This window comes from Anas acuta, chromosome 2 (genome assembly GCF_963932015.1).
Source record: "Anas acuta chromosome 2, bAnaAcu1.1, whole genome shotgun sequence".
NCBI lineage: Eukaryota > Metazoa > Chordata > Aves > Anseriformes > Anatidae > Anas > Anas acuta.
The window spans coordinates 24,013,276-24,039,501 of record NC_088980.1 but is presented as its reverse complement, the minus strand read 5'-3'; the positions used below and the strand labels follow the sequence as shown (position 1 = coordinate 24,039,501).

At 36.4% G+C, this 26,226-nt stretch overlaps 1 protein-coding gene across 4 annotated transcripts in view; it reads right to left on the bottom strand.

The window, feature by feature from the left end:
- Window positions 1-26,226, bottom strand: part of CDK14 (cyclin dependent kinase 14) — a 332,773-nt gene that overhangs the window by 62,659 nt on the left and 243,888 nt on the right. For all 4 annotated transcript variants that reach the window (XR_011093764.1, XM_068673922.1, XM_068673924.1 and 1 more), the window contains 2 exons: window positions 8,081-8,220; window positions 3,769-3,915 (listed from right to left, as the gene is read on the bottom strand). Coding sequence is in view for 3 of the 4 variants with exons in the window: in XM_068673922.1 (XP_068530023.1) it covers window positions 3,800-3,915; window positions 8,081-8,220 (256 nt within the window). In the remaining variant the exon portion in view is untranslated. The remainder of the gene's footprint in view (window positions 1-3,768; window positions 3,916-8,080; window positions 8,221-26,226) is intronic.

Sequence of the window (26,226 nt, the reverse complement as noted above, 5' to 3'; positions counted from 1 at the left end):
AGCTCATTACTACATATTTACTAATTTTCTCCAATTGGGCGCAGTCTGAAAATTGACCTTGGTAGCTTCAAATGTCATCTCGTTCCCCGTGGGCACTGAAATAATGTGTTGTATCTCTCCTGGAGTCCATGACAATGACACAATTTAGTCCACAAATACCCTATTAGTAGTAGAGGTCTGACAGGCATTATCTAGGTTTTCAGAAACATGTCTCAGGTTACTGCTATTTCAGGGATTTTTTGGATTTGTAAGCAGCTATGCTGCAGTCAAGCAACTGAAGCACTACAATATTTTACAGAGTAAAATTCTCAGGGATGCACCAGATTCTTCGGCTGCTCCTTGAAGCTATTTCTGAGGGCAGCAGATGAAGTCTAACAAACGATGACACAGCCATTTATGAAGTTACTGCCTTTAGCTCCTCTCCTTCACCAATCTGCCAGAAATTGCTGCTTCCAAAGTTGGCAGATGCTGATGTTTGCCAATGCCTCAGCCACTCCTGGGCAAAGCCTAGCCTCTCTGCTTTCTAAAACCTAGAGAAAGGTGGATTTAATTCAGCGGGTGCACTGTTGGGCCAGTAGCTTCTGGCAAGCATGCGGAGAGCACAGCAGGAGGTGATAATTTCTTAAATTATCACAGCAAGATTTGGCACTGTTTGTTTGTTGGAGCTCTCTATTTTATTCCCTATTCTGCCCTGAAAAATAGTAAATGAGGAAGAAAGGACCAAACTCAACAGACAAAAGACATAAAACTAGAATTTTCTTCTGCACCTCTGTGGTTGTAAAATCAGTTGAAGATGGTTCCTTTTTTATTGTTGTTGTTGTTATTATTATTATTATTATTATTATTATTATTATTTTGCATCTGTCTTCTAATAAATTCCAATATAATGTAAAAATGTGTAAAAAAATAATACGTATATATATATATATATATATATATATATATAAAAATATAAAGACAGCACTATTCCCCCTCCCCCACATTTTCCCCATCACCTGAGAGGATTTAGAGATCAAGTGCCTAAAGATATTTCTCTTTAGCAGCTTCCTGATGAATACTGGAATACTTCAAAACATTTGCAATGGAAATACAGAGCTGCTATTTTAGATGTGAACTATACAAATGAACTGGACTGTTCATACTCCAAAATTCAGGTTCTCTGCAAACACAGTCAGAAGCAAGGATCCTATCCCTTTGACAAGGCCATCATAAATGCTCTGCTGTGTTTTCATGTACACCAGTCATTCTACACCTGGATACTGAGGCACTCAGATATGTTTTGAAAAAAGGCTCCTTTTTACACCACATAGTAAGGAACAGTTGCTTCAAAAGTGCAATTTGTTGGATCTATTTTAGATGCCTTCTCTGGGACAAGAAGACCCAAGCTCCAGAAGTACTTTTTTCTCTTTACTGCAAAGGATAGTCTAGCAATTAGCTCAGACGCAAACATCTACCTATGGTTAAATAGATTCCACCCCTTCCCAGCTTCCATACCAACACTATATATGCAAAGTCTGTCCAAGAAGTTGGGTAAAAACATGTATTGCCTTGTCCAAGAGATGGTCTATGAGTATTTTGTTCCCTCTGCTTTTTTCATATTTTGATTGGCACTTTTTCTTTATCCCCACTGGGTGTGATGTTATCCATGATTCTCACTGATACTTCAACAACTTGTTGTTTATCTACTAATCACCTCACCTACCTGATACCTTCATGGGTCTGGAAAGCTACTGTTTTTTTTTTGTTTTTTTTTTTTTTTTTTGGGGGGGTTTTGTTTTGTTTTGTACGTCTTGTTGCTTCACTGAGCCTTGTGAATGGAGACCTTAACTGAATATCTCATAACAACATCCTATTTGTCAGTCACTACTTTACTACTTAAAATGACAGCCACCTGCTACTTAGATTAAGCCTTCAGCAGACCTCCCTTTCACATTATCAAAACTTCAGTCTTTTTTTCCAGCTCCTTTCACTCTCAGCACTGAGTGTTTTTTCTACTTGCTTGTTGGTCTCATTCCTTTAAAGGTTTCCATTCATCCAAACGATTCCTCAGCAAGGTCCAGGTTCCATGTCCACATTTCTTCTGCCTCCCCTAATATTCTAATTTCATCTGATCAAGCCTCAATTCTCTAACTAGTATAAGAGGACTTTTATTTTGTACAGATACTCTTCCAGTGTTACCTGTTTTCCCCCATATTAAGGAACAAATCAAATACTGCAATCAGGAACTGGTCTTTATTGCATTGTACACACCTAATAGAACACAGTCCCAAGCCATGATGGAAAACTGAAATCAGTAACGTACACAAACCCCAACTTAACATTTGTTAAGCATCTCCAGATCTTATACAATAAAAGGTGCTTTTCTGTATTAAAGCTGTGGTTGAATAGTCACAACAGTACAGCAATGAACATCAAAGGTACACATGGCTCTCTCTTTCTGCTTACAGATAAAATTTTTAAGAGTCGTCTGTGTCTGCTTAAGCAGATTCAGCAGGAATGATCAATCTGTTTTCTTTTGTGTTATCTTACATGCTGGTTTTCAAATAAAACTTTCTATTACGTATTTTGTATAAATGAAAAAAATCATTTGTTTGGAGGCAACAGAAAGGAGATTCTGTACATTAGGAATGAGATTCTGTACTTAAGCTTCCACACAAAAGGTCTTTAGCACAGATGGGCACATTCTAAATTTACTTTAGATGAATGATATGTCACGTTAGAACAGACAAGGTTGAAGAGATGTCTGCAGGGACACAGCCCCAGGAAAAAGTAGGGATTAGCTTGTCAATAAAGATGTAAACAGACTGCTCTGAGGCAGCCTCATTTCTGACATTAGAAAATCTTAAATGGTTTGCTGCCAAAGAGCATGTGCAAAAATTGGGGCAGTCTGTCAAGACTGAAATCTATTCACTTCAGTTTTCAGCAGTTGTCTGCCAGGCGAATGAACTCTTTCACATTACAGGGTTAAAAAACATTGCATGTAAACATACAGCAGTAAAAAAGTGAATATAATTCATTAGGGAAAGTTACATCTGATACCATAACAAGCAGACATAGCTGAAGATAGACTTCATGCAAATATAAACCACATAAATACCAGAGTATACCTTTCAATAGGTACAAGAGCAGCAGAAGAGAGTTACTACTGTGATATAACAACCATTCCCTGCCTTAAGTCAGTAAGCAGCCCCACTACTCACCTGCCCTTCTCTGGTTCTGTTCTATTATCTGAACTTAAATTACATGCTATTTCACTGCTGAAGAACTATGCTGAAGATGGGGTATCAAACCCCCAAGGGGTATCAAAGCCATCCAAGAACAAGAAGAGTTCAAGCAGATCCAGCGATATCGATCAAATTTATTAACATGTCAACACTTCTGTCTCCATCAAGAACATCCTTCTGCTATCAAGGCTACCGGATCTACTAACTATTATTTTTTTTGTCCTTGCCCTCAGTTTTAACTAGAGAACTGGAAAGAGGTATTTTATCTTTCCTTATCCTACTAGGGGAAAAAAATCAGTCCAAATTAAAGGCAACCCAATGTTTAATCTGCTGGCACTGACTTCAGCAATGTTTCCTGTCAGTCACACTGATCCTGCCCACAAGGCCAAGAATTTACACTAATTTTATTGACAAATCTATACTGCAAAAACAGATTATCTGCCTGATCATGTGTAATTTAAGAAACGTGCAGTTCAATTTTATATTGTGTCTTCAGAAAACTAAACAGTATTTTCAGATACACCTTCCAATAATCATGTCTTACCTGCATTATCTGTTGTGAACATAGGTATTCTTCAATGTTTGCTGTTTGATACACCTTTGCCGTAGCTATTGTTTTTTCCAAAGACTCTCATACTTTCTCCAGTCTCTGGTTGTAATCTTACATTCGGTACAGTAAAAATAGAAGACACTGCAAAAAAGAACATCAGATCAGAAACTCTGATTTTTTCCCCAAAAGTAGCAATTTAAAAATAATTAGCTAATATCTGTGGCAAACACAATACTGAATAAATCAATACAGCTTTTATATATACCATCAATTATGCAAATAAGAACTGTAAAAATTCTGAATGCAAAGGAACGGTATGTATGATGGAGACTGTATGATGCACACATTTTCTATTGCTTAAGCCTTGCTTTAAAAAAACAAAACCAAAATCAATCAACACAGCAAAATGAAATAATAAACAAAACAAAACAACAGCAAAAAACACAACTGGTTCCAGGGGGAGTGTTTGCTAGTCTTTGCACTGCTTTGCAATTCATATTTTCCATTTTAAAATTTCCTCTCTGACAGCATTTAGGAATAAGTATGAACATGAAAATATACAGCAGGGTTTTGCAATAATGTGACATCACATATTCCGTCTTCCAAATCTTAATGCCAGTAGAAATGAGTTATTAGACTTAATGTTATTAAGTGTTAAAGACAACTAGGTTTGTTTAAAATATTCCAAAAATTCAAAAAGCTTTCACATAAAGCAAATCCTTCTTGCATTTCTACGTAACACCAGGCAACTAATTAGTAGTAGACATGACATTAATCATAGGGATCTAACTACAAATGGCTAAGGACACACACTGATGATATGAAAACTCATTTTTACTTTAAATGCCTCAAAAAAGATGGGGTAAATAGCTGGTTTTCAATATCTTTTGAGAGCAAATGTCCATACAAAAATATCCTCAGATAGCTGCCAGTGAATGACTGCATGAGGAAATGTTAACAGTCTGCTTGTTTAAAGAATTAATCAGGGCCATAGTACTTTTTTGTTTTGTTTGTCTGCTTGTTTGTGTTTTCACTAGTATAGCTGTAATTTTGTGGAGATATTTTTTATTTTTTTATGTATGAGATCTTTACACCATATTTTTGACATCTCATCTTGAATGTCCTATTCTGCTGTCCTTGGTAACAGATTCTGAATTACATATTCTATCCAAATAAATCAATAATATGAGCTTTCAGGTATGAAAGCAGAAAAGGGGGAGGACTAAAATTACTATTTTCAATAGAAAATAACAAGAACACATATTTAGTAACAGGGCTTAATCTACAGATTAGTACTCAGGTCTGAGATGAATGAGGGTGGTGTTACTTTATAAACTGTACTGTATTCACTGACAATTTTTTTTTATTATTTTTTTTTTCAGAATTGCAAAAGTCTTGTCTTTTTAATGCAACATTTAAAAAAATTGACGGCAGCTAGATGTTAGATCTTATTTGGAAATTGAATTTCCAAGCCAATTGAAACTATGCCTTGGCTTGAAACCAAAAATCAAACTTTTTGTGAATAAACTCTCAAATCTTTCAAATAAATTTTGCATACGTATTTAAAAATAAAACACAAGATCAAAACGCTATCCTGTAAAATATTACAGAGAATATAAATACATAGTACTAAAGTCAAAACAGAAAGAGACAGGGTTGTTAAGGTTGTGGGTTTTTTTGTGTGTATGTGGGGGTGGGGGTGGTTTTTTTACATATCTGATTTAGGCAGAGTCACTGTACTTCTGTACTATGATTCCAAATAAACAATATTTTCTGATTGAAAATCATACAATCTTTTTTTTTTTTTTTTTTTTTTTTCTCTCTTTCTTCTGCTTCACCTGTGAGTCTTTCATTGTTTTTGGTTCTAAATCCCCATATTTGCAGTTCAGCACTAGGATGAAATTGGACAAAACAGATTCCGTGATGAATACTATCATGCACATTTCCATCGTGCATGAAGTCTCAATGTATTTACACCTGCATTTAATGAATTATCAATAGCAAGTCCTTCCCAATGTAAAATATTAACCCAGAGAACTAGAATTGCAAAAAGTGGTAATTTCACTACACAGTAAACATTTTCTCAGCTCTCCAAAGTATATGACTTCTTTGTTTTGGAAATATGTTTACAAGTATATCCAACTCATACTAAATAGAAACGATTGTAGTATTTGATACTGGGATTGTCCTTTCTTGCATCTGGATTTATGCTTCATAATGATTATCTACTAGCCACAGAAATAGTCTTTCTGTAACTCAAAATTTTACTGGAGGCATTTAGAAGAACCTTGCTTTAAAATATAATGATTTTTCATCTTTATTCTCCCCCCTTCAAAAGGTTTCACTGCTCCTGATGTTTAACGTTATGCAAAGACGTGTTTCTGCCAATGAATATCGCCTTATGGTTATGCTTCTGCAAATAACCTGCTGTGAGCTGATAAAAGGATTAATGCAGCCAAAATTCTTAATCTGTGAAATTACAAATTAAATTCTCATATTAAAAATACCACCCTGAGGTATTTTTTGTGGTTTTAATTCCCCTCTGGTGTTCTGCATACATTGTGCTTGTTAATGACTAGGACAAGACTGTCTCTGTTGGCAGCCTGCTGCAGAGTGATAATGTGTAGGCATTTACTTCACTGATAGAACTGGATTTAACCACTGACTGATAAACTAAGTGGCAAGTGGGTAATAAGTCCATATTAACAGAAAAGTACTACTGCAGAATTCAGAATTCAAAATCCTGGCTAGACTGAATCACACAGTCAGAAGGATTGAGATGTCACCAGTGAAGAGTGATTTTTGTTTTCCATTTAGTGGAAAAGGATAAATGAACTGGCATTCTTGATGTTTCATTAGTCCTGAAGAAATGAATCTCTTTGCATCAATTTCAGCAAAGACGGACTTTCAACAGCACCCTTAATTTACACTGCACCTTTTGAATTTTCAGCTTGTGAAGTGCCACAATCAGAAAACTGAGTGGTGTGGGCAGAGGGTTTAATGGCAGAGGAGGAAAATGTGAATCTTTTTGCAGAGCAAGGACAAGGTCTGTGATGTAGCCTATACTGTACAAGAATTGGTATTGCCAGTTCGGTTTTAATGTTCACATTCTACAAATGGGGCAGAGCAGAGTCTTTAGAGCAGAGTCAGGAGTAGGGTACTTGGAGTGCCAGTCCACAGAAGTAGCTCAAAATGTAACCATTATAGATGTTGAGGATGGAAAAGCTAAACTTTTGGGAAATGAAAGTTTTCTTAATGAGACTGAAGTAAACAAAATCTATTGTGGATTAATATTCAGAATGTGAACTCATTTTTTACAAGCAAAGCTTTAAATTAGCCATAATTAAACACACATTATGTTGTTGCATATCTGAAAATTTTGCTTTGACGTACTGGATTTAGATATTTTGCTAATGACAGTACGTTTGAAAGGAGAAAATAGCAACCACTGTTCTAATGAAAGCATGCTTCCCTTCCTTATATTGTGCTAAATCAAAATAGTGATTGGTATTCCCCTATGAAACCTATTTTTAATGCCAGAATCTTCATCAAAAATTTCATGCATGGTAATATTTTTCCACAAAATAAATAGTGGTGAATTTTAACACTCTGGAAAAGGTATGGACATGTATGAAATAAATGAATTACAAATATTAAAGAGATAACTGACAAAATACATATCAATAGGATAATATTTGCCAAGTCAACTGGAAACCATTTTGTTTAATAAAATAAATTAAAAGATGGATATAAATTCTGAAAGCTTTCTCAGTTAGTAATATCATCTCCCATTCTCTTCTTACACTGTTTAATTCAGGAAATTAAGCAATTTTCTACTTAGTGTTTCTCAGACTTCTGAATGCCAATCCCTTTCTTAAAGGTTACTGTTAAAACAGATAGAGATTCTGTGAATCAAACATAGCTGGATTTTTATCCTGTATGCTGCAGCTAGTTAAGAAGTACTGTATGTTATAAAGTGAAAAGCACTAAATATGTAAATTGTATTTTTCCTTTTGCTTTATGACAATTCAGATAATTCTCTTGGCTGCACACATAATCAAATACAAAGATAGCTAGCTGCAGACTGCAGAGTAGAGATAGCAAAAAAAAAAAAATCCATTTTTTCCTGTGTCAAGCTAACTATGTAATTTCAAATACACAATTGCTGTCACGTATTTTGTGTGTGGATGTGCAGGTCCATGAAGGAGTTTGCATGTGAGTGTTAGCATACATACAAGTATACACACATGCATCTGTGTGAACTAGTGTCTTTGTTTTTAATCGATTCAGAGGTGATTATACTCACTATCAGTTAACTCCCATAGCCGTGGGGGCAGATCACTGAAATACTCATGGCTCAGGGCTGCCTGTGCTGACAATCTGTTCTTTGGGAAACACTGGAGTAGTTTGGAGGCTAGATCTTCTGCATGATTCACATAGCTGAGCCTGAAACACAAACAAGAAGGTTTTTTCTGAAAAACAATCTCATTATCCTGTTTACTAATACCATCTGCAGTCAGCACAGTTGAAATGAGTCTTGCTAGCCAGTATAAAGACAAAGTCTGTTTGGGGGTGCTACTGGGAAACACATTCCTCAGGTTAGAAAGTCAATGAATTATTCCTGGATTGACAGCACAAAATTCATGCACATTTTACATATATAGAGCACCTAATATACCATATCACAAATGCCCTACCTAGTACACTAAAGGATTGTGAGCAACAGCATCTAGAAAGCAACTGTTCTGATTCCTTCATTTACATTTTCTTCGAGCATACTGACAGGCTGAGAATTTACAGCACTGGAGACTAGCGTTTATTACTATCTAAAATCATGAAAACCAAGTTTAAAATAACAGTAGTATTTACACAACTTTGTGAAGTATCAGATTTTAAAATTCAATGATAATTAACATATAACATCAAGTTTCATAAAGACATTTGTCTTTTGTGAAGTGTTTTTGATTTATTTTTGACTTACTTTTTCATATATTCACATGGCAGAAGGCTGACTCTTCATTAAGTGTAAATACAATGCAAACATTAAATTGTAAGTGAATTATCTTTTCTAACCTACCTAGGGAATTCTGAGAAAATGTAGTGCTTTACTGAGAGGTAAAGCATTACCTCCCCATGTTTGGGGGTATTATATGAAAATAGAGACTAAAAATAAAAGATTTGGAGGGAACAAAATAAAATGGTGATCATCAGGATGTGGCTTTGTTCTGCCATTCTACAGCCACCTCCTAAGTTTCCAAAGCCACCAAACTTCTTGTAATACACAGTCCAAGAAGAAGTGCTGAATCTTGTAGACATCATGTTGCTACTATTAGTAGGTAACTGTATAAATTCAGTCATGCCTTTGCTCAGTAAAGATCTTTTGTTAGGTAAAAATGCTAAAATATATTAAAGGTCTTCTATTTTCCACTGTGCTAGTTTACCAATACAGGTATAGTAGACTGCAGTCCGAAATACTTCAGTATTTGAAGAAGAAGGTGTTGGCATCCTCTAAAATCAGAAAACCTACAGCATGTTTCTTGCAAATTCTCATTCTTGTTCAGTTCAAGATGGCTTTCTGGAGTAGCGTTCAATGAACATGGATTACAAAGCAGTACTCATATTTTCATGCATTTGAATTGCATAAGGTAAAAGATATACTTTATACTTTATAGGATACAGGATAAGGTGAAAACCCTGCAACAAGGAATAGACAACATTGAAAATTATAAATGAAATAATATTAAATTGTTATTCTACTGAGAGATTTGTCTCAAATGTCATAGACACAACCTTTCTTGTCCACACTATGTATGAAAAAAAAAACAAGTCAAAAGCATCTCCTCACATATTGCTCTTGAGATTTTTGCACGTAGTATAGTAGTGCAAACCTACTAGGGCATATACTAGTAGGTATAAGTGATTAGTAGACTAAATCATGTGCTAACATATGTATAACATGCCAATGTTTATAATGCTTCAAAAAATATGCAATTGGCTCTCTTCTTAATTTCCAGCAACTGTACAGGAATTTTAAACTACTGCACATATCTGATCGGGTCTTGAGAACAGACAGGATATTTATCCAAAAATTACCCAGGGACCAATTGCCCAGAAATGTTGACCACTTTAAGCCACTACTTCTCATCAGCCAGAGAACATTTGGATGCCCGATCCCTGGAAGTTTCAAGGCCAGGCTGGATGGGGCTTTGAGCAACTTGGTCTGGTGGGAGGTGTCCCTAACCAAGGTGAGGGGTGTGGAACTGGGTGGTCTTTTAAGGCCCCTTCCAGCCCAAACCATTCTGTGATTCTGTGATACGATAATCTTACAGAAGTCTCAGGGTTTGGATTTGGAAACATTATTCTAAGTTAAACAGATGCAAAAACTCTAGTGTTCCTGATGGGCATAATTTTTCTGTGGTGCTTTTTTTTTTTTTTTCAAATTTTCAGTTCATGACAAAATGAAGGCATCTTGAATGAGACAGTTATTGCCTATAAATTAGAATCTAGAAAACAATTAATTCTAGACTCCTTAAACTACCAGATTGTAGAAATTCCTTCATTCAACTTTTTTCAAATCACAGGAAAGTTCATTATAGAACACAGCAAAATACCAAGAGAAAAGGCTAGTCTCAACAAAGAAAAGGAAAAAAAAGGGCTGAATACCCACGGAGAATTGGCATTAATTCTTCTACACATCCAAAATTCCCATGGGCCAGTTATTATATTGAGTCAGCGAGGCCTGTCTTGTGTCCTAATCCCACCTGCACCAATTATTTGTCAAGAGGTCCTGGCAAATCATTTCGCTATTCTTTTTTTATTTTCCCCACACAGGTGGGAGCTTTTTAGGACCCAGCGTATACTTGCTCTGTCTTGAATGAAAGGCAATATTAAAAAAATGTGGTCACTTAGGTAAATCATTAAATATTGCTTTCCAATGTAAGAAAAAGAATTGTGCCATCCTTAGCTAATCCGTAGGCATAGAAAAGAACATTCAAAAATTAATGAATTCTGAATTGCAGGTGAAATTATGGGTGATGAAATGCTAGTTCCTTAGTGTTCTTGAATAAAGCAGTACCATTGTTTTGACTGTATGAATGGTAATCAAAGTATCTGGTACATTGCTGGCATTTGTTTAAAAAGAAAATAAGATTTATTAATAAATTTAAAGTCTTTTGAGGAGGAATGGTTTAGGAAGCCAAAGTCACCTTCTCAGTTCAGAAAGAAAAAAGGTATCAGTCAACCAAAGTCAATCAAGAAGTCACAGATAAGTATCAAGTAATCATCAGATTATACATAAATGCAATATAAAAACAACAAAAGTATCTAGGGTTGCAACATAATCACATCCACTAATGAAATCATTGTGAATAAATCAGTCAAAATTAGAACCAGACTTAAGAGTTAATAAATAGAAAAAAATCATCACACAGCCTGCAAAAATAGTTCTTTCTGCTCTAATTATTATATTTCCTTGACCTGATAATAGTCCAAGTAGGGCTGTGGGGGGTTAGTTGTTTATACAGTGCTTTGAAGATTCCAGTTGGCACATTATTAGCATCAAGTTTCCAAGCATTTATAGATTTTAAAGTCAGAAGGGACCAGAGGGATCAAGTCTCACCTCTTGTGTAACACAGGCCAAAGAAGATCATCCAAGTTACTCATGGATCAAATAATTACTTATAACTATGCGAAGTTCTACATAAAAGTCTTAGCTTTGTTTATAGAGATTTGAACAATGACAAAATTATCCAAATAACGTGTCTTCTGCTAAGGTCATTTCTGGACACTGCAAAAGTCATATGCATGCTGAATCCTAAGGCTGTCAGTCTTAAAACTGATGCCTTAGTGGAATGCATGACTAATTTTGCTGCTTTGTTTACAGACAAGCTATTCTTTCACTTATGAAAAATACACTGTATGATCATGTATTTAAATTACCTCTACTATATCAGAATTGTTTGGAGAAACCCATTTAATGTATCAACTCAGTTGTTTGGAATGTCAAAACGCTTGGTTTTGGTGTTTTGTTGTTGTTATTGTTTGTTTGTTTGTTTTTGCCAATAGTCTCTTTAAAGTCTCCTCCTTCAAATATTAACTGTTTGACTGATGTAAGCTGGTAACATGATTCCTCAACAGGGACAAAGGCTGAATGTTCTGATGGGGTTCAGTAGTTAAGTATCTAAGACAGAAAAAGTTAACAAAAAGAACTAAAGAAAAAAAAGATTTGATTTTTAAATACACCTCCTTCAGTATGTGACAGGATGGAATTTCATACAATATGGCTTTGTGTCTAAAACATAATAGCATGTTTTGTCTCACAGCAGTTGGGCCATATAGTAACTTGGCATGCATGATATGGCAAGTCTCAATATTCACGCTTCACTTACTGTCACACTAATCACTGAGGAATAGTTACTAGCCATGACAGCATACATACATGCTTTCAGAAAATGTAGCATACAGCAGAATACAGAGAAACCTTTGGCAATGAGCATTAGATAACACGTAGATGCTGTTTTGAGAAATACTAGGAGTATTTTTACAGACCTACTCTGATGACATTTGCAAAAACACTCTAATTTTCAGCTTAGTCTCATGTGCAATATACTGCCTTAGATGAACAAAAACAAGCACTATATGAACCCGACTCACTTTAAACATATATGAATCTGACTACACTTGAGCAGTTGTAAATCTCATTGGATTACAAGAATTTGATTTAATTTCAGAAAACAGGTTTGGATGTCTTTCTACTGCAAAGGAAGGTCAGTATTTGGTCAAGCAGAACATGGCTAAGATCACTGAAGTTTGGTTTAAGCTCTTGAGAAAAAAAAAAAAGTTTGGGGCATGTGCAGTGAACTTCTGAACTTGGGGTGATTTGCTTTTAAATGCAACAAAGAATGCAGCTCAACTCCACATTAATAATTAAGACAAATGGGCATTAAAACAAATGGAAATAATATGCTGTCTATGTACTCCTAACAGCATGAGGTAAATACTTCCCAAAGCAAAAATCATTTACTGTGCATATTTTCCATTTCAAGATACAATTCTCACAGCATATCATTAATTCATTTCTTGACTGGAGTTTACAGCATGGCCTGGAGGAGAGGCACCTAACTCCCTGTGGAAACCCCAGCTCTGCTTCTTTATTCAATGTAATCCCTTGTCACCTGAAGTGCTGAAAGACAAAACAACAGTTAACTAGAACAATCACACCATTTAGTAGAGTTTAAAGTTTACAGGTATTTTACCTACAGTGGCACGGCTGCAAGGGCCATATCCCAGTTTTAGGATTTTCACCCAAGCCTGCTTGAGGCTGGCAGTCTTTCCACCTTCTCTCAGGCTCTAAGCCTCTGCTGACACAAAGCTGTGCCAACATCATATGGCACAGAAAACAGTCAATGTTTTCTTTGCAAATACCTTTATCTCCCAACCAGCTGATGCTCTCTGTGCCTTGACTGTTTCACATCTCTGGATATATGTTTGACCCTGCTCAGAACAGCTACACAGCACACAGGCCAGAGCAGCGGCTACCTCAAGTAACATTTCCTTTTTTCCTTAATATCAGCAGTATTTTCTGTTGCTACAGCCCTGCCGAGAACACCTGCCATCCTCAGAGAAGCTGCATGGCAGCCCTAGCATGCAGAAACGCACTTGGGAGCTGCATCCCCAGCACACCTGGTGTGCCTGCACAGAGGTGCCACGCAGGTAATTCAGCCACCACAAACCCTGCAATAAACGAGCACCAGTTTGGATGCAACGCTTTTAGCTTTTGGTACAAACGAAGGCACAAAACGTGCACCTCAGGGCGGGAACCTAACGAAGTAAAGAAGGTATCATTTTTCTCTATGGTTTGCACTGAGGACTGAAGGTGATGAGCAAAGAGAGACTAAAGCTTTTGAAGGCTCATTGAAGCTATATTTTATTACTCAGCCTGGTTGAGTAATAAAATGCACACCACTGCACTCCAGTCTTTAGGCCTTCAAAGTTTCCATACAGGCGTATGAAACAATCTTTCTTTGGCAATTTAGAAATTTGTTCAATGCCTTTTAATTATATGCGTATTACAGTATCAGCAGTCTTATCTGCTGAAGTATTGAAAAGGTGGTCAAAATGTTTATTATTAAAATAAAAGCCATGACAACCAATGCTGAGCATTCTCCTCAGGATATTTGCATAGAGCTAGAAGTATCAGGGTTTGATTCTTCAGTATTGCTGTTGACATAGATTAGAAGAGGTGAGAGCCCTCTTCGGGAAGCTGTAAGTTCTTTCAGTGCAGTCCAACAAGGTAATAACCCTGACACACCTGAACTAACTCTCACTTGACAATTGCCCAGATGCCATTAGCTGGAAAGCCGCCAAGATGAACAGCATTTCTTGAAAAGCGTGAATGCAATGAATGAAGGCTCTAACATTACAGGCAACTTTTTTATTATTGTTCTTTTAGTTTACTTTAATTACTGTACATTTACCACTAGCTGTGTCATTCCTATATACTTGGTAAATTCTAAATGGATCTACTGACCCTGTACATAAACCATTATTATAGCTGCAGCTCCTGAACTGCTCAGAATGAAGCACTATGATGTCAAATCTCTTTTTTGAGAACTGTTAGGTTTCTCTCAAGCACAAATACGTGTTAACTACCAAACCCTGTAATGTTTCAGTCCAAAAGAATCAGGACAGGAAAATCCTGAACATCTCCAAATAGCAAAGTTGATCACTCTTCCAAGTCCGAGTCACATAACTACAACATTTACGTGTCCCAATTAAAACCAATAAGGAAGAAACAACTCTAATAGCTTCAATGGCAGGAAGCAATATCAGCCTGCAGAGCCTTCCTTGATGGTGATCAGATCCTGCTGCTTCAGCACTGAGGGTTGGCTTGCTTCTTCCACAGCTAGAGATGATTACTACTTAGTCCCAGTGCCCAAGCAACTTTGCCACTGGTCATGTGGCGTTGCTGTAGTAAAACAGGTTTACTTAAACTGTTTGTGAATCATGTGAGGCTGCAGAGACGCAGTTTGGTCACACCTAAACTAGGCAATGACACAATCCAGACCCTCACAGCAAGTCACGTTTGATAATGGCTATTAAGCTCAGTCATGACTAGATCATAAAATCATTCAGATCTGTTTATGTGGATAATCACTGAATGTAACTCAGGACAAAATTTCCATATGAATCTATTTCTCCCTGACTCTTCCTGCACTATATTTGACTTTTTAGTGCTGTATCACATATATTACTGTATTAATTTTATATTACTGAAGCCTAAAGAGAATCAGTCAACATACAACAGACTTAACAGTACCCTCCTTTTGTCTCCCGTAGCCTGACATACATCCAGCCTCGTTCTTGCTCTGTCTGATGTCTCCTGATAAATATGTTGGAACACAAAACTTTCCAAAGAAACCCAATACCAACTGTTGAGAGCTTAATGCAAAAAGATATCATCGTGACAGTATTGTGTTTTTCCGTCCACTATTCTATGCCATTTACATAAAGGTTTAAACATTTGATACTAGGTATCTTTTTTGCTAGTATAATATGCTGGAGCATTAGATGAAGTGAGTGAGAACTGAGTCTGTGTGGCCAATATTAAAGACAGCATGGAGAAGAAAAATAAGTGCATTTAAGCAGCAAATATACATTATATGTCAAATGACAGCATACTTCAAGCCACACTTGCGAGTGTGGCTTTCCATGATATGATCATACCCTTTCCTTAATTTTAGGGAAATCTCAGGTTGTGATATTCCAAATAACGTGACTGCTGGGTACTGCTGCTGCTTAAAACCACAACAAATTATTTGAACACTAAATATTTTCAACCTTAAGTATTTCATTTCCATTCATTATTTCACCCACTTTTCAGCAGATTCATCTCAGATACATATATTTCCCAGAGAAAGAATTTCCTAAGAAATTTTAATTAGAACATCCCTTACCATTTTGCCCTAGAAAGAATTTAGCAACTACTTTTTTTTTTTTTTTTAATATTATTATTATTATTTATTTTTTTACATTCCACCAACAATCAGGTATCTACCTAAACTCTTTCTGCATCCCAGTAAGCCCAGTACTAACAATATTCATTGTGGAAGACATGGTATATTGCACAATGACAGACTACTTCTGAGTATGCTGGATTTACAGTTTACTACAAGGTCTTTGCTTGCTGTAAATGTAATTAATGAAAAACAGCAACATGGTGGTGACATCTAATCAGGAGCTTTTGATTATTTTGAAATTCTTTAAAGGGCATTAATCTTATGATTAGGAGGATGCTTTTTAAAGGCTTTCTTCATGCACCTCAGCAAGCTGAACAGAATATCCTTGGAAAATAATAGTGCTAAAAATAATTACTAACACCTCAATCATTTTATGAGCTATTATTTCACCAGAAAATGGGGAAAATATATCTTTAATCCCGAACAAAAACTCTTCAAGGTTTATGTTCTCTATAAACCTTTCACTGAGAACTGAAAATATAAGTTAGTAATGCAATAAATGCCCTAACAAATATATCAGATTTTTCACTTAATGCTTTTTACAGGCTTAAACCAAACTGAGTGAAAGAAAATCACCTTTTAGAGTCTGACTCTTAAAGGAAGAATGCCTTTCTGTTATGCTTTTTAAAAGAAGGCATGGTGAATTTATATCAACTTCACTGAATCTTGGGGCATGATAAAAGGAAGAAAATACGGCAGTGAAGTTAACATTCCATAGCATTCTTTCTTCACATATTTATTTCCTCACTGGCTGGACATGAGCCAAAAAAGAGGAGGGAATAAACCCCCCCCCAAACACAGAAATAGCTGAAATAAACCTTTGGCACATGACCCAGTCAAAGCTCTGTGCTCTTCTTCCTCCCACCCTCAACAACCTGGATTGTTTCTCTCCAAAAAAGTCCAAATAAAAATATATCAGAGGAAAGCCAACCAAACTCTGGATTTCAAATTTGTCACTGGGTGCTCCTGTTAGAGCAATAAACAATTTTTTCCTATTTTCCTTTATACTACAGAAGGACAACCCAGCTGTCTTTTGGACCTATTACTTTTTGTAAAGTAAAAAAAACCAACACAACCAAACAAACAAACAAACAAATGAAAAAAATAAGTTCTAGTAAATAAACATTAGCACTGCCTGATAAATCTCTGCCCTCTCATCCAACATTTTATTATCTTGATTTTGAGAAGTCTTAATTTCATTCTAATGTAAATAAGAACTGGTCTGTTTGCTCAGTACTTCCCCAAGAATTTGCTGCAACGTTGCAGCATGCCGGCAGTGCCCCGAGAAGAGTGACCTCGCTTTAGTCAATGAAGCCAGAGATCATTTATCACAGTTAACCTACAAATCTGTCTTGCTGGGGCCTCAGGTCTGTCAACCACTTGGAAGCAGCTACTTGTCCTGTCCTCCCACAGCTCCCTCAAACATCAGATTGGTCTGATATTTTCTATTATTGTATACCTCTCAGCTAATAAAATATATTTTTATGGATATGGAATGATCAAGAGTACTTTGTATTTATTTATACAGCTCATTAAAGGTGGATGGAGATTTGGAGGCAGAGAGAATGCCCCAAGCCTAGAAAGCTCATGAAGACAGACCCCAGGCATATGCATGCATTTAACTTTATGTATATGAGTTGCCTGGTTGAACCCAATGAGACTAAGCAATTACATGCAAGGAGACAACCTGGTCTTTTTGGAACTACACTCCTAAGCTAAGACATGACAGGGGAATGCTGCAGACCTAGTAAACATTGAGAGGAGTAAACCAAGATTATTATAACAAGAGCATATGGGCAATATATTCAAAGCTATGCAGTCAAAAACACTTTATTATATATTATTACACATATATGTTTAAATAGATATTATAAAGAACTAGTTGCACCTCCCTAACCCTTAGCTACCTACTTTTGGTGACACTAGAAGAGATCACAGAATGAGGAAGCCACATTCACACCAGCACCATTGAGCAGAAGGTGCCATTCCTTCTTCAAATTTACTCTCCTGATTTAACACACCGCTATTTCTCCTTACACTAATGGAAATGCTTTCTAAAAGGAACGTTGGTAATCCTCCAGTAGGGAGAAGTTGGCGGATTGAAATTCCAGGGCCTGATATCGATACAGGCAGCAGTAATACTTGTTAAGAGACAAATATGCATGTGCCAATACATTAAAACAAGTCTGAATGTAACTTTAAACTTGGACAGGGAAAGACTGAAGATAATTATTAAAGAAGTGTTTCTTAGGCACAAAAGACCGTTATAGAAGAAAACAGTGACCGCTCTTGTATGAAATTTGTAGAAAAGTATGAAATTTGGAGAAAAACTGAACATTATTTTGAACTTGTTATTTTTTAAGTGAAACAGTACATATCCACATGTACCTGTATGGAAATATTTTTTAACTCAACAGCCTATGCCTTTTTAATTATAAACAGGTTGGAAATGACTGACCAACCCACAAATTCCATATATAGCTATCAATTACTGAAACATGTGGACTGTAAGTGCTTTCACTCACGTATGTATGAGGATGCAATGCTATCTGACACTCAGAAACTGGCCTGCAGTAGGGAAGGACTCAATGCTGAACTATTTTTGCAAATCCTAACCTGTCAAAGTAGCATGAAAGAGATACAGCTAAGCAGGGAGTTACTGCTATTAAGACATAAATCAGCATAGGTGATTTAAGAACTAAAATCAAAACCGTTATCTATAACAGTGACCATTAAAGGTCAGATTTCCCAAAGAGCCAGCTATCACTAAAATTGACTGCCAGAAGAGCTCAAGCTAGTTCTAATGACCCAAAATAAGCAGGTGGATTTCCAAAAGGGTTTTACACATGTGAAAATGTGGAATCCATGGAGCTCTGCTACACAGCTGGTCATGTGTACTACCACCAAATCAGGACAAGCAGGTAAATATCTGGGTCCCATTTAGGGGCCTAAATGAATGTTATGCTTTGCTGGAAAGGAGGCAGATTTTAGGAATTCAAGGTAGACAAGGGCAAGTCTTAGCAGCTTCCACACTGAGAACAAGAAGCCTGAAGAAAAGGACTACAAACAAGTGGTAAAAATGCACTACCTGGGCACACAGCAATGCGATTCACAGAAAAGATGACAGCAGTTGCGAGTCTGTCAGAAGGATCCAGGGGATAGAAGAAGGACTACATATGAATGAGAAAATAGTGGGAGCTTGGTGAAGGGAGAAGGGAAGAGGTCTAATTATGGAGGATTTTGAAAAGGGTAGAAGCTGCTCAAAAGTGACTGAATGAAACAGCCAGTGTTGGAAGGGGAGCTAAACAACACAGACACACACACAAACAGATGGGTGTACAGGCTGTTTCTTATATGATTTGAAGAAGGGTGTTAGTCAGGAGAGGATATAGGAAGTGTATTATGATAATGAAGAAAAAATAGGATGTCAAGATCTGAATGACAGAGCTGATTGGGGAAGGAAAAAAGTATCTTGGCAAGAATGTATAAAGCAGTCTGGATGCAGAGGATAAAGAAAGGAAAGATAAAAACACCCCGATGGCTTCAGGTCAAGGTGAGAAAGGATGGTAGCATTATAGAGAGAGGAATGTGGGAAAACTTCACTGGGAACAAGCTCAAATGTGCAAGGGGCAGGAAATATTAAGAATCTCACCATTGAAGCCTGTGCCAATGACTTAAGCAGGGCTAGGGAGAAAGCCTGACCATTCACTCAATTGCTGAGTGTTCCCACTGCTCCTTGGATAATTTTGACCCATACCAACTAGCATGATCCAAAACCATTCCTGGGCATTGTTCACAGGGCAACCCATGCCAGGAACCATTCCAAACCTTTTTTGGAACATGCCAGCCTCCTATAAGTGGGGCACGCAACACATTTTCTTCAAGCTTATGCTAGAAAATACAGTTTCTGTGGTCTGAAGCATGGTTCTTGGGCTATTCTGGAATTTTTGAATTCAAAACCTAATACCAAACAGCCCCAAAATAATAATTGCACCTCCAGCTGCAAGGGAACCACATAAAACCCTCAGGAGATGCATGCCCAAGCGTTACCTAGTACAGATGTAGCTAAGGTCTGCCACATGGCCTCAGGGCCAGAAGATAGTCCCTGGCTCTGCTTTAGTTAGCAGTAGAGACATAGGCTGTATCTGACAGAAAAATGATATTCACCAAACACTATCTGTCAACATCTCAGGAAAGATTCATGCCCTCATGGTTGCAGAATAAAGCTTGACTCAAGGGCACTTTAAGGATCAAATATGAAAGAAATAAAAGGAACAGAACACCCTAGTCCACAACAATCATAATGCTGAAGGAAGGCCAGTAATATTCCGGGGCATGATTTTTTATATCAGGGTGGTAAAATTAGTTGGAGGAAGTAGAAAACAGCTTTAAGATTGCTATAGAATCTAACCAAAGAAGGCAATTCAAAAAATAATGGTCCATTCCTAACTTCTGTGTTCCTAAATAAAAGCAAACAATACATTTATGTATTAACAGATGTAAATACAAATCTTTTTTCCATTTAAATTCTTTGCAGTAAGATTCTGAGATTACAAATTCAGCATGGAAAATTAGAGCTTTTATTCATTTGTATTTTCACCCTCCTACTGCAGCAGTGATCATAAAACACACACAGCTGGCATCTTTATTATTTTATTCACTGAAGGATTTAGCTGGACAAACATCACAAAGATGGTGGCTGCTTTCATTGAATTTATGATCAAATATGCTTCAGCATAAGATCAACTCTGTAAGATCAATTATTATGAGATGTGAATAATTTAACAGAAAGTTGTCTATTTGTAAATCAGATCTTATGGATATAAATTCAGCTGAAGTAGCAGACAGTGGATATACACCATATTATACATTACATTATTTAAAAGGATGCAGTTATTTTTTATTATCTTTTTTGTGAATTCATATCCACTGATAAACACCATAATTTACATTTTGGTATCCAGCAACCCACTAATTCAGACAAGCAAAATTTCAAAATTTTATTTTAAACCTCATTTAAGTTTATCCTAATCAGAAAACAACTTAACAGCTTTAGTGAAATCTTTCACAATTACAGAAAGCATTTCCTGTATAGGCTTAATTTAAAAGAATACACAAACCACCATCACCCTCATTTTATGTTTTCTTTTCATAGATTCTCACCAGAGTCTGTTGTTCAGCCTAATACCAGGAGAGTTACAATAATTTTAGCGCAGATCATGTGCCTTAGGATATAGGATTGACTCAATGCCTAAAAGAAAAAGGTCAGTTCCCTTTGGAACCACTTGCCTCTTTGCCCTCCAGCAATGACAGGTGCACCAGTCCTATGCTGAGTCTCTTTATTCACAGCGTATTGCTGAAGATATATAATCTAACCTCTCCATTTTAATACAGCAGCAAGGATTATTATCTCCTATCTTCCCGTTTTGACAATCAGGTCAAGCAGACACTGAACCTATATACATGCTGATTTGCCTGCAGCCAACATCTTTCACAAATTCTCAAACAATAGCTTCAAACTTTCTAAAATAAGCTTCTGAAATACATCAATAAATTTAATTATGAAAACTGTTTAGCTAGCAAATAAGTCCAAGTTTTGAAGCAAATCAATGTTTTCCACTAGTCTCCTATAACACCGTATGTCTTTGCACCTTCAATTCAAAAACATTGCATGAAAAAGCAACAATTCTAGTTTCTTAGTCCTACATGGCAGGAAAGAAGTGCCACAACCAGAAACACAGGAAAGGAAGCAATGAGGAAGAGGCGTTTTAAGATTTTGTGGTCAAATTGCAAAAAATTTTGGGAGAACATCGCAGGAGATAGCGATGGAATGGTAATATCTGAATAGCTGTGATTACCATTCTACTGCACAAAAGGTGGTGCATCAAATCATCATAAAAGTCATTAAAATGAGTATTTTAAGTGAAGATACTTTGTGATGTTTTTACTAGTGCAGAAACCTTAACTACTGTCATAAGTCTTGGCTAGCAATTGAGCCAAATAGCATGGGTTTTGAGATTGCCTTGAAGTATTTGCAGAGGTGGCAAAAGTCTGTGGCATTATTGATATTATAGCACTTATTGCCTCTCTGCACTGTATCTCAAAATGATACAAATTTCTGAGACCCTAAGGTAAGAATCACAGAAACTGTTCAGTTGAAGAAAAATTATCTGTAACACGTGACAATAAGCAGTTGAAAATGTCAACCCGCTTACACCAATGACAGTTGCTTTAGCGCTAAGCATTTTCAAATGCCAGTCCAATTCTTAAGATGCCTATCATTTTGGAAAAATCTTGTCTGTAGCGGACACACACAAATAATGACATATCCAGCAGTAAGGTCTACTTCATTTACATTATTGACTTCAAAGTATGTCTTCAGTTCTTCAGGCCAATATTTTCAAAACACAGCTCAGACTAAATTTTGTCAGCAATGTCATTTTCTGGAGAACAAAGATTTTAGTAGAGAGTCCAATGGTACAGAATTGTAGCAACAGGCCAGACTTAGAAATATGAGGATATAAAGATGCTTGGTGCCTCTGATCAGAACATATTAGACTTCAAACCAAGAAATGAACACAGACACTATGGCAACACATGAGTAACAGACTACCAAAAACATAATTCTGAGAAATTAATAAAATGTTGGCATGTAAAAATGCATAAGGAAAAGAAAAAACACACAACTGGAAACATCTGAAAAGAGTTGATCAGTAAGTACTCAAAAACGTTAATAAAGAACATACTTTGAAAAAAATCATACCTGGAAACACCAAATAAACATGTCTATCTGATATACGTCTCAATATCTTTAGGAATTCTTACAGAATTAGTAAGGATAGCAAACAAATGTAAGGCACCTTTTGTTTCTTTCTATGAAATACACAGAAGAACAGTTTGCTCTCTTTCTTCATTTCTCTTTACAGACATTGCTGTAGATAACTGACATTAGCTAAATTTGCACTGCATTCCGAAGTATTTTACTAGAGAAAAAAAATCCTTCCTTTCTTGTTTTTCAAATAAGGAAGAGAATCATGACAAATATTTTGCTGGACATTGACATGCAATATAGTAGCAAAAGATAGATAATAAAAACAAAATACAGACACTATAGAAACAAAAACAGTTTTAGGGAGAAATGGCTTTGTAAACTCTTAGACAAAATGGTGATCAAAAGAACTGATTACTAATGAGCAAGATGAACTGATTATTTTTAAAAATTGACTTTATCTTTGGTGGAACAAAGTGACAGGAGACAGTGTTTGACGCAGTTTCTCTAAAAATCTTGCTCTGTAGACAAACTCAGAAGAGCTGGGATGTGATATACTATCTCATAGACAGAAAACTGGCTGACAAACCATAAGGAAAGGGTAATGATAAGTGGCAATGTACTGAGTTGGAAGGGAAGTGTCCAGCTGTGTGCCAGAGGGATTAGTGTTAGTCACAGTTTTATTTAACATCTTTATTAATGAACCGGACTAACGGATATGCTGCATACTGAATCATTTCTTAGATGAAACTAAATGCTGAAGACACCAACAAAGACAAAAAAAAATAGTACAAAGAGGCTAATAGAAGTGAGATACATGGGCAGAAAATCTACACACAAGATAGAGGGTAGATAACAATAAACAATTACTTCCAGGGAAAAATAACTGAAAATACGGATAGGTTCAGAGATAATAGGACAGATATAATGCCAAAAAACTCTAGTCCAATGCCAGAAATTGAATTAGTTGTTGCATAACAAAGAATAACCATATCATTTAGGGCTGTATTTTCACAATTGTCACAGATAGGAAAGGTATAGGATGGTAACAATGTGATTATACTAAAGAAACAACCTAGAGTTGGTAGAATACAGAAAAAAAAGCGTCATATTAGAGAGGACAAAGGCTTTTGTTGTCCAGTTAGGAGGTTTATTATTATTTTTAACTGGGCCAGGAGGATGTAACACAATACATAAAGCCTATCAGCATCACAAAAGAGGGGGAATTAAGGGAGAAGCAAAAATAAATTGAATATCAGGATAAGCATTATGACAATGAGGTCTGTTAGGCTGAGGAATAATCTCCATCCAAATGTATAGAAGCTGTAACATTTGAGTAATTTACAATTAGAATGAAAGAAACATTCAAATATAAAGTGTAAAGATTTTTTCATCTTGGCAGAGGTATAAATAGAGAAACTCTATCTGCCTTTCTCAGTCATTCGTTTCAATCAGTGTAATACAATTCATAACCATAAAGCTCACAAGACATACAGTGCATTTCAGCTATTGCACTAAACACTCCTGAGCCAGGCTGGGAACTTTGACTTCTGCACTTGAGCCCCTTTATGATGCCAGAATCATAACAAATTGCATTGAGTGCAATGCACAGTAACAGACACCAAAAAGACACGTGAGTGTAAACAAGCAACTTCATCCCCCCTGAAATTAATTTAATAAACCCCGCTAGTTAGTGCAATAAACAAACCAAAAAAATAGCGTTAGGAAAATGTAACAGAAATTCCCCGCTGCTGAGGGTCTCTAACACTAGAGGAGCGACTGCTGGGTCAGCTCAAGCGCTCCTCCTAGCGCAGAGAGCTCCGCAGTGCTCCGGCTGGAGCCCACCCCACAGCACCCTGCTGCTGGCCTTCTCTGCCAGGCTCTGCCTAGTCCCAGACTGTGGCTGCTGCACAGAAAGGGTCAATTGGCATGCTATCACATCTCGGAGAATTTATTTATTTATTTAACAAAATAGCATAATAAATTTACTACCTGTGAAATGACTTTTTTTTTTTTTTTTGCATCCCATATTAACATAGGTTTTGCCACGGTATGCTTCCTAAAGTCCCTCGGGAATAAGATAATGCCTGATAAAGGGGGTATTTATGAGAAACATGAAACATAATAGGAAATGAAAAAAAAAAAAAGTACAGCAATATCACACCAACCAAATCATCAGGAGACAGAGGCAGGTTTATATGCCTCTAAATCACAAATACTTCTACAAAATCTTCTCTTTTTGTGCCTGGTTTCCATCCTCACCCCTCCTCTCAGCTTGGTTCCTGATCATTCCTTAAATGCAAACAAGGAGACAGCCCCAGTATAACTGCAGGACATGCTCCAACTGCACACACATGTAGATATATAAACCAGCCTGGACCAGAATGCACCCCAACTTTTGCACAGGCACAGTTTTAAGCCATTATTGCTTGTTTTTGTCTATCCAAAAGGTTTTACTAACAACACTGGACAGATTTTTTGCTCCTGCTGTGCTTGAGATCTTGAATATTTTTCTGGCAGCACTACAGAATCCACTGCAATGAACAATGCTGCTTACGGGGCATGGGGTGAACAAGATAAAAATGACAATGAGAAGAAAGTTTTGTCTTTACTCAGAACCTCACTAAGGCAAAGATTGTCTCAAAAAAGCAAAGCAAACTAGCAAAAAAAAAAAATGCTCCCAAATCTCGGCTCTTAACAATTCCAAAGTCTACGTCAGGCTTGAAATGAAATACAGATTCAAAGCAAATGCACTCATTTCTTTTCACTCACTGCTTTCTTCATGAAGTTTTCACAGAATAACAGTCCCAAAATAGGCAAGCCCATCCTGGAATGCAACTTTCAAACAGTGTATCCTCCAGAAGAGAGGTCTCAAGTACAGAGGCCATTTTGTTGGAGGAAGAAATCCTCAGCAGTGGGACTAGCTGGGAGAATAAAGTCTTATTTATATAATAAATATAGCCATTTTGGGGAATTATGAAGTAGCAGTTCTATTTATGCAGAGCATGCAGAGCAGAATTTGTTTTCAATTGCACCTTTTCTTTCTAACCTAATTTCTCACAATGAAACCCATTATGACAGAAGGATCTGAAAAAGCTTTTTATGTCCTACCAAATATACCCAAGGATAATTAGTTCTCTTTTGTCATTCTTCTGGAAGGTTTGTTGTTTTTTTTTTAATTGTGGAAAGGCTTTTGCAAATTGAAAGAGGTTGCATTGCATTCTGAAGGTGGAGCTGTTCTTGGTTTTTATTGTTTAGACGTAATTCAACAGTGTTTTTTGTTTTTTTTTACTTTTTTTAAGGTGAAAACATAATTCACTGTGAGCTCTATAGGAAGATCACATTACTACATCTTAATTATTTTTGGGCCAGTATTTTGTAAACACATTCCACACTGTTAGGTCATGCAATGTACATGAAGCTTCATATTAGAGAGAAGCAAATGTCAATGCAAGTTTTGTTTCCAACAAAATGTTGGAATACTTCCAACATCATAAGAATTTTCCACAAAACTTATAAATCACATCTTACCTAGTAAATACTATCTTCATAATTTTCAGATATTTTCACAGTCAGTGAGAAAATTCAGTCTCAAAAGGATTTAATGCACTCTGAGTGACAGTTATATTACTTCCCTCAAACACTTCCCAAAAGTAGGATTAAATG